The sequence below is a fragment of the Hyperolius riggenbachi genome, chromosome 3 (genome assembly GCF_040937935.1).
Source record: "Hyperolius riggenbachi isolate aHypRig1 chromosome 3, aHypRig1.pri, whole genome shotgun sequence".
Classification (NCBI taxonomy): domain Eukaryota; kingdom Metazoa; phylum Chordata; class Amphibia; order Anura; family Hyperoliidae; genus Hyperolius; species Hyperolius riggenbachi.
The window spans coordinates 395794343-395807416 of NC_090648.1; the positions used below are offsets into that span (position 1 = coordinate 395794343).

General features: G+C 44.6%; 1 protein-coding gene across 1 annotated transcript in view; it reads right to left on the reverse strand.

Moving 5' to 3' along the window:
- RARS1 (arginyl-tRNA synthetase 1) overlaps positions 1 to 13074 on the reverse strand; it is a 687757-nt gene that overhangs the window by 82200 nt on the left and 592483 nt on the right. The window contains exon 14 of the mRNA XM_068277415.1: positions 8283 to 8530. Coding sequence (XP_068133516.1) covers positions 8283 to 8530 — 248 coding nt within the window. The remainder of the gene's footprint in view (positions 1 to 8282; positions 8531 to 13074) is intronic.

The following is a 13074-nucleotide window of genomic DNA, read 5'->3' on the forward strand; positions in this document are numbered from 1 at the left end:
CAAACCCGTGCAAGGTACTCTATTAAATAAATGTTATGATCCAGCAGATGGAATCATGGAGTTCTTGCTTACTCGAGCCCCTGAGTACTTTGGAACAGTAGATCCACTTACATACCTGACGCAAGAGAGAATTATATTTGGACTCAACTGCAGTCCAACAGGCCACTTGGTACACACATAATGAGAAAGTTAGACTTAATGCATATGCAAGCACCCTGGTGTTGCACGTACAAACAGATGCCAAAAATAAGAGATTTGAGCATATCACTCCAAAAAGAAGGTGTAACAGTACAACAGTATATGATGAGGATCATGAGAGAAGCCTGTACATCAGACATTGAGGAGCACTATATTATTGACACAGCACATTGGGCATCTAACCAATCTCTTGTCTTTAATGGACCAAACCCGTGGAAATGGGAAGTACTGTGTAATGGAGTAGACACACCAAAGGTAAATGAATGGATGTATGGGGTTCCCATGTCTGAAGGATTGAGAGGATTGTATCACACCACAGACTGGAAAGACCCTCATGGCTATGAGTTAGATTTGGATTTAAACTTGGATGGACCATTTGTTTGGCCTTTCTGCGACGAATCAGATGAAGGATGCTGGACTTTTACCCAATCTGTCCAGTTGAACAGAGAAAGTCCAGTCCCTGGTGTGAACAATCCATCAATAAATAAACGAGGGTGGTATACATGGGAAGGGAGAGGCCAGGTATGTGCAACTATAGTCCGGGTGGAAAGAGAAAAGGATGTTGTGGTCCCTGTAAAAATGAATCCAAATATATGTAAAGTCCCAGCTGTCAAGATGGCAGACCTAATAGTCCCTCAACTGGCCTCACCTTGGGCAGTATTGTTGGATACAAAGTTTGTTTTGTACACGTGGAGAGTAACTTTAACTGATTTTAGGGTAGATATGGGGGACAAGAGGTGTGGTGTATATATTAAAAATCAGATCTACATGTTGAAAGGATGGTTGGAATCGGGGTATAGTCACCATAAGTCTAAAAGGGATTTGATGGATAAAGCTCTGGGGGCAGGAGGTCTTGGTCTAGGGGCCTTAAATACTATGGATTTAGAAGTATTAAGAAATAAACTTGGAGGGCTGGCTCAACATGTAGGGGAGGGAGTGAAAACTCAGTTAGATATAAATCATGTGTTAGAAAATCTACAACATGATCACATTGATGCTACAGCCTCACTGTCAGAGGTAATGAAGCAGAAATTTAAAGGGTTAGTAGCAGGTCTGGTTAAACAACAGGAAGAAGTCCAATTAGCATTATCTTGTACACAGGTTCAATCTGAACTATCACAGGATCTAAAGCTAATGATAACCTCACTGCATGCTGGTCACTTTCCCATAAATTTGCGTAGACAAGCTGAGAGATCTGTTCCTAAATTTGCAATGATGCATGAAAAATGGTGGCTTACTCAATTCCATGGGTGTCAAAACCTCACATGCACTATTTCGTCCTTAGTGCCAGTTGCAGGTGAGGAGCATCAAGCTTATACAGTGGTAAATTTGGGTTCTGTTTTGTCAGCAGGTGTAGTTTTGCTTCCCAGAGTAAACCATGACATAATGATTTATGAAGAAGGTGAGCCCAGGTTGTTAGACACAGATGGGTGTTGGAGAAAGGAAAATGTACTGTTATGTCAAGGACAGCAAAACAGGATTATAAGGCAACAATGTTGGGATGAGGAAGGATCATGCTTGATGGATGCAAAAGAGAAGATGCCGAGCCGGATGAAGTACCTAGGACAGGGTTATTGGTGCTGGTATCAAATGGAAAATGCCACCTCTTATGCAGTATATACATTCAATTGTACTCAGAGTGGAACACTGACCAGAGGGGTGTACTGTACCACTGGCCCAGTCCTGGGAGTTGATCTGGCACAGCAGAAGGGACGTACACCCATAACACCTAAAAAAAGACTAGACATCAAGCCTGATACACCTGTCCGTTTACAAAAAATTCCTTTAGGATTTGGAGCAGAATTGAAAGGATGGTTATTGGATTTTGGGAGGGAAGATGAGATCATAAAAACACTCAGAGCTTCAGAAAGGCAAGCAACAGTGCGTTTGGAGCACGATCGTGAGAAACTAGTGCAAGTCTCACATGCTCTAGAACAGGATGCTAAAATATCATGGTGGGAAAGTCTATTTGGGTATAGTCCAAAGGCAAGTGCCTTTCTGAACCTCATGCTCCATCCAGTAGTGGTGCTCATTGTCCTTACATGTGTACTATACATTTTCCAGGTACTTGTGTTTTGTAAAATCAAAAGATTAGGTGCTAGGATGAGTAAGAAACAACAGAAACTCAGGGATGTTTTGGTGGTAGTTTCACAAGATGAAGAATATATCTAAATGTTATATGGGTAGTATAAACTTTCTCATGTTCCCTTAGTTAAAAGGAAGTGCATGGAAATGAGTAAATGGAAGTAGAAGAAGCCCTCCATGAAAGGAGAGAACCATATAACCTAGGTATGAATGAAACCAATATAATCAATACAGGCTTATCCTGAACTATGCAGCTGGTGGTCAGACTACCAGGTGAGGGGCGGGAGAAGTCTGTCATGGATGAAAGGGTAGGTTTGTTAGGTATTGTAATCCCCTACTAAATCAACTTATTATTGTGATTTAATTGCTACTATACTTACTTGGTGTTATACTTTATAATAATCATACAAACATATATATATAAATAAAATAAGAGATTAAAAGAGACGACATTTGCAATGTGTAAAAAAAAAAAAACAAAAAAAAACCTTTTCCCTTCTTTATGCTTTATTGTTGTATCTCCCTATGGTTCTACCCTTCTACCTCAACAAGACATGTTGTGCCTCAGCTTATCACCAAGAAGACACTTATGGATTAAGGCCTGTGGTATGAATTCTACCTCCTGATTTGAAATCTACCTCATGTTCATACTGTTTTACAATAAAAAGCAAGAGGTCCTAAGGGTGCAAGGGAAGAAAGACCCCAGCTGGGAAAGACAAAGACGGCTGAATCCTTAGTAAGACATCGCTCTACGATTGCATCACTACAGATCGTTAAAAGAGCACTCTTGTCCTGACATCATCACCTGCTTTACTTGAAAGGATCAAAAGGAATCTATTTGATACATCCTGGCAGGACCCATAATAAACGTTCCACCAGAATGCACCGCCTTAAGAGGAGTTTTTAGCCAAAAGGTGGCTCTTATTAAGGTGAAGAGGATGCACTGCCTTAAGATGAGTTCTTAGCCAAAAAGGTGGCTCTTATTAAGGTGAAGAGGATGGCACTACAACATATGTACCACAGAGCCAGAGGTGATATAGCTGGAGGCCCTGACTACAAGAATAGAGCCAGAGGTGATATAGCTGGAGGCCCTGACTACAAGAATAGAGCCAGAGGTGATATAGCTGGAGGCCCTGACTACAAGAATACTGTGATAAAAACTTTTTAATATAAGTAGTTCACAGGGATGAACTAGAGGAGGGAGTGACAAAGCTGTGATACCTGTCTGGTTTATATAAAGGACATTTTGTTTTAAATTAGCTCCATTTGGTGATATATAAACAATTTCTGTTAGAAGAAGGCCACATGATGTGTACGTGCTCAGGGACACTTGCTACTCTTGAACATGTCCTAATAGTAGATTTACTGTTATTTTGCAATGTCCTAGCTTCCTTGACTTTTAGTGGAAAAGGGGCCCCACTGACAGATTTAGACAAGTGATGTGTTGTCCAGACTGAACCACTTCCCCTTGTGACCTTAAACAGAAGGTTGAGTAAGAGAACAGTGGGTGGTGAAACTCATTATAATATGGGTGGAGAGTTCTAAGAATTAAATGTTAACTGCTTCATGTCTGCACTGATTACTGAACTGTGATTGGTTTTTGTAACACTGATGGACATCCTGAACTGCCCAGGGAGTGTATATTTTTGCATACTTGTAACCCTATAAAATCGGCTGTGTGCTAATGATCTGTAGCATTACTCTGATGATGCCTGTATCAACGGCCCTTGATGCATGAATAAATGTGTTGTCTATTTGACGAGGTGTGTCCGAGTCTTCCCTGTCCTTAAACATCTTGGACACATGTCAGTGACTGTTCTCAGAGGAGCTCATAGAATGGTGGCGTAGTGGTTAGCGCTCTCGCCTTGCAGCGCTGAGGCCCTGGTTCGAATCCCAGCCAGGGTACTATCTGCAAGGAGTTTGCATGTTCTCCTCGTTTCTGCGTGGGTTTCCTCTGGGTACTCCGGTTCCCTCCCACATCCCAAAACATACAGATAAGTTAATTGGCTCCCCCTAAATTGGCCCAAGACTACAATACATACTCTATGATACATAGATGCATGACAATGGTAGGGATTAGATTGTGAGCTCCTTTGAGGGACAGTTAGTGATAAGACAATATATATACAGTACAGCGCTGCGTAAGATGTTGGTGCTATATAAATACATAATAATCCTTCCATAATCATAGTCTAATATCCTACCATGTTATTGAGTATTTAGATAGCCGTAAAATCTTCTGCAGCACTTTACAGAGTACATAGTCATGTCACTGAACATTTTCCACCTTTTTTCAAGTGCAGTCAATTATTAAAATGGCCCACAAAACGCTTGGGCAATGATTCCCTATGAGAGAGTTCACAGCTGAGCGGTTTGTTTCCGATCCGCTCAGCAAAGTGGTGCCTGTACCATTTTTGGGGTGTTTTTGCTATAATGGAAGGTATAGGAAAAACGCTCACAAAATCGCTTTGTGCAGCGATTGCGTTCGCATTTTTAAGAATAAATCCATTGTATTTATTATTTTACGGGTCAAAGAGTTCACTTCCTGACTTTAAGTTGTGTTCAAAATTATTCAACCCCTGCTGAAATTGAGTGGTTTGACATTGATTTTGATAATTTCAGTCAACTTGTTTACAATTAAATGAAAGAGGCACTTGTAAGTCAGACAAATATAACATAACATTTATAATGAAATATCCACAAATGTATTTTCGGTGCTCACATCATTACTTAGTACTTAGTACAACATCCTTTTCCAGTTATAACAGCTTTTAAACATGAAGCATAGCTCGACACATGTTTCTTGCAGCGATCTGGTGATATTTGCGCTATGAGGCGTACTGCTGTCAGTGATATAGGGGGGTCAGCTGCGCTGATATGAGGTCTGATTATATTGCATATTACATGGGGACATTTGCGCTGTGAGGCGTACTGTTGTCAGTGATATGGGGGGGGCCAGCTGCGCTGATATGGAGAGGAGTGACCTGCAGCCAGAGGTAGTGACAGGAGAGGAGTGACAGCTGTGTAAATCCAGGGACATTTGTATCTGCAGGTATGCCTGTCTTCTTCTAGTTTGTGTTCAAATACACAGCTTCTTATCACACAGGAGAGCCCCGGCACACACTGAGCATGCACGGGATTTCGGAGGCAAGGGGAGGGAGAGGGGAGGGAAGGGGGAGTGTAGGGGAGTGGAGTTTGCACAGTCTGAGGTGTGGAGATAAAGATAAGAAAACCTGTGTAATGATTACAAGTAGAAAATGGCAGCTCTCATTGTATAACAGGAAAAAATATTTCTTTACTGATGAAGCTGTTTGCAACTAGTTTACTGTGTAAACCATCTAAACTTAACTAAACTAAATAAAGACAAGTTACTTTTTATAGTTAGTTTTTCACCTTGGATCCGCTTTAACCCTTTAGCAGCCAATTTATTTAGAGGCTTGCATGTGCTACAGGCCAATTTATTTTGGCACTTTTTTCCTTTATTTGCCACATTTGTTTGCTACAAATACTATTGCTTTAATGTGTATTTGTGGCCACTTGTCACTAGGAGGCAGCGTGAGGCAATATTAGAGGACTTCTGCTTTCAGCTTCTATATAATCTGATCTGCAGAGACTTCAAAGCATTCCAAGATAATTACAACACAAGTTCTGCCATTGGAAGTCTAAGTGCACTTATCTCAAGTGAGATAACTCTAATGAAGTTGACCTGAATTCTTGCACAAGAAAGAAGGAAAACGGAGCAATGCACCCTGTACGTATTTAGAGAGTTTAGCCAGTCTAATTCCCCCTCATCTATGTCTAATCACAAGTTGTAATTTGATCTCTCCCCTGTGTCAGCTGACTTCCACGGCAGATACGCTAATTTGAAAGCACAGGATGTTAACAATATGTCTGCTTCTATAAAAACAGGAAGTAGAAACATAGTAGATTTATTTTAGAATTTGTATCGGCTGTAACAACGAAATGTTTTTCTTTAAAGGGACCCTGAGCAGTACCCTACATTCAAAAATGCCACTACCTGGGGCTTCCTCCAGCCCACCGTAGGCCACAAGGTCCCCCGGCTTCCTCCTGGCTCCTCTCCGTGTTCTGCCGGCGGCTCCTGTTTCCAGCGACACCCGGGCTGGGTGTTGGGCGACTCTTTCTGTATCCTAATGCTCCACGTCATCACGTCGGTCAGGCTGACAGTCCTGCGTATATGTGTTTTCTACCTCTAAACCGCACATGTGCAGGACTGTCACGGTAACAGGAGCCGCTGGCAGGACACAGAGAGGATCCAGGACGTTGACGGGGGATCTCGTGGTATACGGTGTGCTGGAGAAAACCCCAGGTAAGTGAAATTTTTGAATTTAGGGTACTGCTCAGGGTCCCTTTAAAGGCTATTATGCAGTTGTTTATCTTTTAGAGCAGAGAGTAAGTTCTGAGTTCAGGTTGGCTTTAAATCAGATGTGAGGTTTGCATAAGCTTGCTTGCTTCAGGAGGGGGAAGCCTCTTGATCCTAAAGTCCTCCTTAGCTAGTCCGATTCAGTGACAAGATCCCTGAAGTGTGGTACAATGCGCCTGCGCAGTAGCATGGATTCGCTTAGGCTCCAGCAGAAAAAGCTGAGCCTGATCGGGTCTATGCTACTGTGCAGCCGTCTTGCGCTTGTACAGTAGCAAGTGCCGATCCAGCTTTTTCTCAAGAAAACAGAGCAGGTCCATGCTCTCTTTCATGGGTCCCAGTGCTGGAATGGGTCTGCGGTGGTCTTTCGGATCCAGAAAATTCCCACTCCCAAAGCAAGTACCCCACATTTTATTTTACCCTTCTGGTACACATTAAAGTTTGCTTAAATAGAACCTTAATTGGAAAAAAAAAATTACCTTACCCTGTGACTTCTACTGTCCCTCCCCCTGCAAACGTCCTTGGAACGGAAAACCTTCTGTTCCCGACTCTTGTTTTCTCCAACTAAAAAGTCGTTGGGCTACTGAGCTTATGCGGCCGTGGCCACACTTGTCCTTGCTCACGTCGCTGTCCTGCGCAGTCTGAGTTTTCTCATACTGCACATATGCAGGTTGGCGATGTGAGTGAAGATGTGCACGGTCAGGGCCATGCAGGCGCAGTGGCCCGCCGACTGATTAGTCAGTAAAAGTGAAACTCAGTTGTTGTCCGGGCGTGAGCAAAGGACATCTGCAGGGGGCGGGTAGAAGCCCCAGGTAAGTTAAACTTTTTTTTCCAATTAAGGATCCCTTTAACCTCCTTGGCGGTAACCCCGTGTGTGACACGGGGTAAGCCGCCGGAGGGTGCCGCTCAGGCCCTGCTGGGCCGATTTTCATAATTTTTGTTTTGCTGGACGCAGCTAGCACTTTGCTAGCTGCGCCAGCACTCTGATCGCCGCCGGCCCCTGCCCGATCGCCGCTATCTGCTGCGGCGCGGGCCCCCCCCTCCAGACCCCAGCGCTGCCTGGCCAATCAGTGCCAGGCAGCGCCGAGGGGTGGCCCGGGACTCCCAATGACGTCCCGACGTCAGTGACGTCATCCCGCCCCGTCGCCATGGCGACGGGGGAAGCCCTCCAGGAAATCCCGTTCTATGAACGGGATTTCCTGATCGGAGATCGCCGAAGGCGATCGAAGCGGGCGGGGGGATGCCGCTCAGCAGCGGCTATCATGTAGCGAGCCCTCGGCTCGCTACATGATTAAAAAAAATTTTTTTTTTAAAAAAACTGCTGCGCTCCCTCCTGGCGGTATTTTTCATACCGCCAAGGAGGTTAAAGTCAAATGCAATTCGGACTTTTCACTTTAACATAGAATGAATCAGTTGCTAAAGTACTAGCTAGCTATAGGAAGTGTCCGGGTGCCATGGCCAATATGCATAACTGTAAACATTCATTGAAATGGAAGTTCAAAGCCACAGATATTTTCAAATCCCCCCCCCCCCCCCTGCCTCCAAAGCTAGCTGCCTGGGCAGACTTTTTACTTTATTTCCTTTTTGACACAGGCAGTCCCAAACCTTGTAATGTACCAACCTGTCTCTCTGTCCTTTTCAACGCAGTAGCAATTATCATAGAACTCTGTGAATGTGGTTGCTAATTCATAGAGATAATCACACAGTGTGTGCAGGAAGAGTTCATCCAGGATCTTTTGTAGAATCTCTGGGAACCTAAGGATACATTTGCCCAGTTTCCACTCCTTCTCATGTTGCAAGGTCACCTTGGTTTCCTGAGCCGCTTTATGCAAAGCTTCATTGGTTATGTTTGCCAGCCTTGAAATGGATCTAGAGAAATAAAAGAATGTAGCATTATGCGTTTGGATAAATAGCTTATACACCATTAGATACGATCAATGACATGTAAATACATTTCATGCAACTATTTCAAAGAGAAAATTTCTATGAAAATTACATAAAAATTGAATGCAGAAATTTTCCATGAAATTTCCAAAAATTGCAAACTACCACCACCTGTACAGCTCTGAAGCTAAACTCAAACTTCAGTAAGGGCCGGTTCACACGGACGGCAGGCGGCGTTGGGGCGGCCAGGAAGTCGCGTCGTCCTGTGACGTCCCGTTCGGTGGCGGCGGTACAGAGATCGTCGCGATCGGCGTTTCTCGTCCCCGCAGGGGGACATGAAGACGCGCCGGCTAGCCGTCCCTAGACGTTGCATGCGGCTTCTAGGGACGGCCGAAACGATGCGTTAAATCGGGATCAGAACGCCGCGTTTATGCAATCGACGGTAATCGACGGTAACCGCGCAATGCTAAACGCTCCTATTCACTTGAATGGGAGAGTTTAGCCGATGGGTCCCGAACGCTTGACGGTAGACGCCGCCAAGCGTCCGTGTGAACCGGCCCTAACATATTCATGCGGTCAACCTGAAAAGTCATGGTCACATTTGGGGCATTCAAACAAGTGGACAAGCTCACTCCAGCTCACTCTCAACCTGAATTATCGCAAATTCTTTCTGTTTTAAGAAAGCAAACACTTGTTTTCCTTATGAAGAAGAGAGAACCGAGAGCCCGATATGGTGTAGTATGTCAAGGTAATTGGATAATTAGAAAGAGTATGAATTGTATACTCACAAACCAGGGTTACCTCCAGGCAACCACTGTGTAGGCAGGTGAGGAGATTAGCCTGTCCTCACTCAGGAATAAGAAGTCGCTCTCTGTAGGCTTGAAAAACAAGAAGGGGTATCCCCCTCCACCAAAGGTGGATACAATCAGTATTATGGTAGAGAACAGAGGCGCCAAAAGGATAAAAACAATATTTAAAAGTTTTAAAATTATTGCTTAGGTGGCAGTGGTGGACTCACCTCCCACAAGCAGACACAACAACTGTGTATTCACAAAAGGGACATTTATTGGTATACTCCAAATAAGGTTGCAACGCGTTTCGCAGGTCAAACCCGCTTCATCAGGCAATTACAGGAAGGAGCACACAACTGGGGGTAAGAGGCAACACATTTGTACAAATCCTGAACAGACTGCATATCAATAAACATAAATATTTGTATGATGGAATTCACTGGTGTGATTTAAATTAACGGGAAGAGGTGGCTAATTATTGTATTTTGGGGGTGAAGGGGGGGGCGGGGAGAGGGGGGGGAAAGAGGACGGAGGGCCGGGGGGGGGGGAAATGGGGAAAGAATTTTTTTTACCCATACATATGTGTATTGGGAGCGGTTAGCCTATATGAAATAGTGCAAAGGAGTTCAGGGCTGGCAATAGTACATTGGGTATTTAAGAAAGACATGCAGAGTAATTTATAGAAGACACATAATGAACAAGCATCAAACAAGATTCACTTACCAGCAGTATGTCCAGATAGCACCTGGCGCCTCAGTGGCCAAGTAGTACTGAACTGCTGTTTATATAGTGTTGAACTCCTCCCCTTAGCTAATTGGAATGTGGGGCGGGCACTTAGTTACGTCATTACGCATGTGTACATGCGTATTTTGATGCGTAATGGCAGTGGCTGGATAGTGTACTGGCTAAGGGTGCTGCCTTTGACATGGGAGACCAGGGTTCAAATCCCGGCCAAGTCAAGTACCCATCCAATAAGGAATTCAAGGCAAGACTCCCCAACAATGCAGGGTGGCCTCTCGAGCGCGTCCCTGTGGCTGCAGCTCTTGAGTGCTTTGAGTCTGACGGGAAAAAAGCGCTATGCAAATGTTTGGATTATGGATTATTATTAATGGCGGTCAAGGATTACGTATGCGTACATGCGTATTTTGACGCGTAATGGCGTATATGGATTGCATATTGTCAATGCGCGATGAAAAAGGGGCGCATGCGTACTAGCATGATGCCATGCGTACGGCCCTCCGTCCTCTTTCCCCCCCCCTCTCCCCGCCCCCCCCCTTCACCCCCAAAATACAATAATTAGCCACCTCTTCCCGTTAATTTAAATCACACCAGTGAATTCCATCATACAAATATTTATGTTTATTGATATGCAGTCTGTTCAGGATTTGTACAAATGTGTTGCCTCTTACCCCCAGTTGTGTGCTCCTTCCTGTAATTGCCTGATGAAGCGGGTTTGACCTGCGAAACGCGTTGCAACCTTATTTGGAGTATACCAATAAATGTCCCTTTTGTGAATACACAGTTGTTGTGTCTGCTTGTGGGAGGTGAGTCCACCACTGCCACCTAAGCAATAATTTTAAAACTTTTAAATATTGTTTTTATCCTTTTGGCGCCTCTGTTCTCTACCATAATACTTGTTTTCCTTAGTATTTTACAGACTAACCAGCAAGCTCATGGTGACCCAGAACTCATTGGAGTGTGTAATGGTCCTAAAAGCCCCCTTACTAAGCTGTTAAGAAAAACAAAAGTTTGCTTTCTTAAAACAGAAAGAATTTGCGATAATTCAGGCTGGAGTGAGCTTGAGATGTCTCCCAGTGCATCACTGCTGAATATATGCAAATTAACCATTGTACCCTTCGCAGCTAAACACACCTCCAGAACCGCTGGAATGCAATGATGTGTCAGCTTGTTAATTTGTACAGAGCCATAATGATCCAACAGACTGTTTCGCAAATTCGCAAATTCTTTCTGTTTTAAGAAAGCAAACTTTTGTTTTTCTTAGTATTTTAGTAAGGGGGCTTTTAGGACCATTGTAGCCCCTCACACACACCAATGAGTTCTGGTTCACCATGAGCTTGCTGGTTAGTCTGTACCTCTCGGTGTTACAAGCCCTACTCCATAGAGCCAAATTATTCCATGCGCACTGATGAGGATCAAACAATCCGAAACAGTCTGTATGCATGTTGGATTAGTATGGCTCTGTACAAATTAACAAGCTGACACATCATTGCATTCCAGCGGTTGTGGAGGTGTGTTTAGCTTCTAAGGGTGATAATGGTTAATTTGCATATATTCAGCAGTGATGTACTGGGAGACATCTCAAGCTCACTCCAACCTGAATTATCTTAAATTCTTTCTGTTTTAAGAAAGCAAACTTGTTTTCTGTGAGAAAGCGCGGAAAGGCAGCCGCTTACTCTCAGAGCAGAGCGGCTGCTTCCGCGTTCGGCATGGCGGCGCAGCATGGAGAAGCCGCCGCATGCCGTGTGAACTGTGCTGAAAGTGGAGAAGCCGCCGTGTGCAGTGCGATGGCTCCCGCAGCTGGCAGGGACAGCGCTGGTGTGGCTGGGACTCATAGTCCCTCTAGGTTTAGAGTGAGGCGCGCGCGCGCACTCAGGCAGGGATTTTATGACAATCAGAAGTGAGTCAGCTGACCAGGCTGGTCAGCTGACTCTGGCTCCATTCCTTATTGGTCCAGCACTTGGGGAGGTGCTGGAGAGATGTCTGGGTATATATGCTGCCGGCTGTTCAGTTGCTGGTTGTCTGGCGTTGCGAACACAACGTGGGAGCACTCAGACCCTTAGTCAGATCCTTAGGTGTGCCAGGACCAGCTGGAGCTGTAATCCTACACTTAGCTAGATTTTGTTGATAGCTTAAAGTACTAGTTTGATTGTGATTTCCTGTTATGACCCTTTGCCTGCCTGACTATCCTCCTGAACTCTGATCTTGTACTTTGCCATTCTGACACTCTGTTGCCGAACCCTGGCTCGTCCTTAGACTCTGCTTCTGCATCCTGATCTTGTACCTCGATATATCTGATACCCTGTTGCCGAACTCTGCCTGTACCCTAGACTCCGCCTCTGCCTTCTGAATCTGTACCTTATCTGTCCGTGTGTTTACGACCTGGCTTGTCCGACCTCGAGAACCGACCTTACTATTGAAGGCGGTTCCCCGTCCTGTTAGTGACACTTCCTCCAGAGTGTCACTTTCAGACAATCCTTCCTACTCTGAGCCTGACTCCTCCCGTCTTGGAGAGTTCAGGTCTTCGGAAGGAATCCGTGCAGTACTCCTTACTGCGCTGAGGCCTAGTCCACTAAGTGTTACTGTTACACCTAACACTACACTCTACTCAGGTGAACAGAGGTTAGCTGGTATATCGGATTATCGGTGATACTGCAGATCACTTATAATCTGGTATATATCTGTATTCCCAGTGATACTGCAGATCACCGGTAATCAGATCCTCTCTGTGCTTCACCGATCGTTACAGAACGTCAGACCAAAAGACTGATGGACGCACGCGCTGACCCTCCGGGTGTGCTTGCTACTTCGGTGGATAACATCCATCAAGCACTGGCCCATCACAAAGCATTAATTGATGCCCTATCAGGGTCTGTACAAACCCTCCAGACGTCAGTTGATGAGGTGCGATCCCCTCTCAGTGGTGATATCCGTATGCCCGTACCTGAAAAATTTTCCGGCCACAAATCTGACTTCCGAAATTTTAAGAGTAGAGTGTTA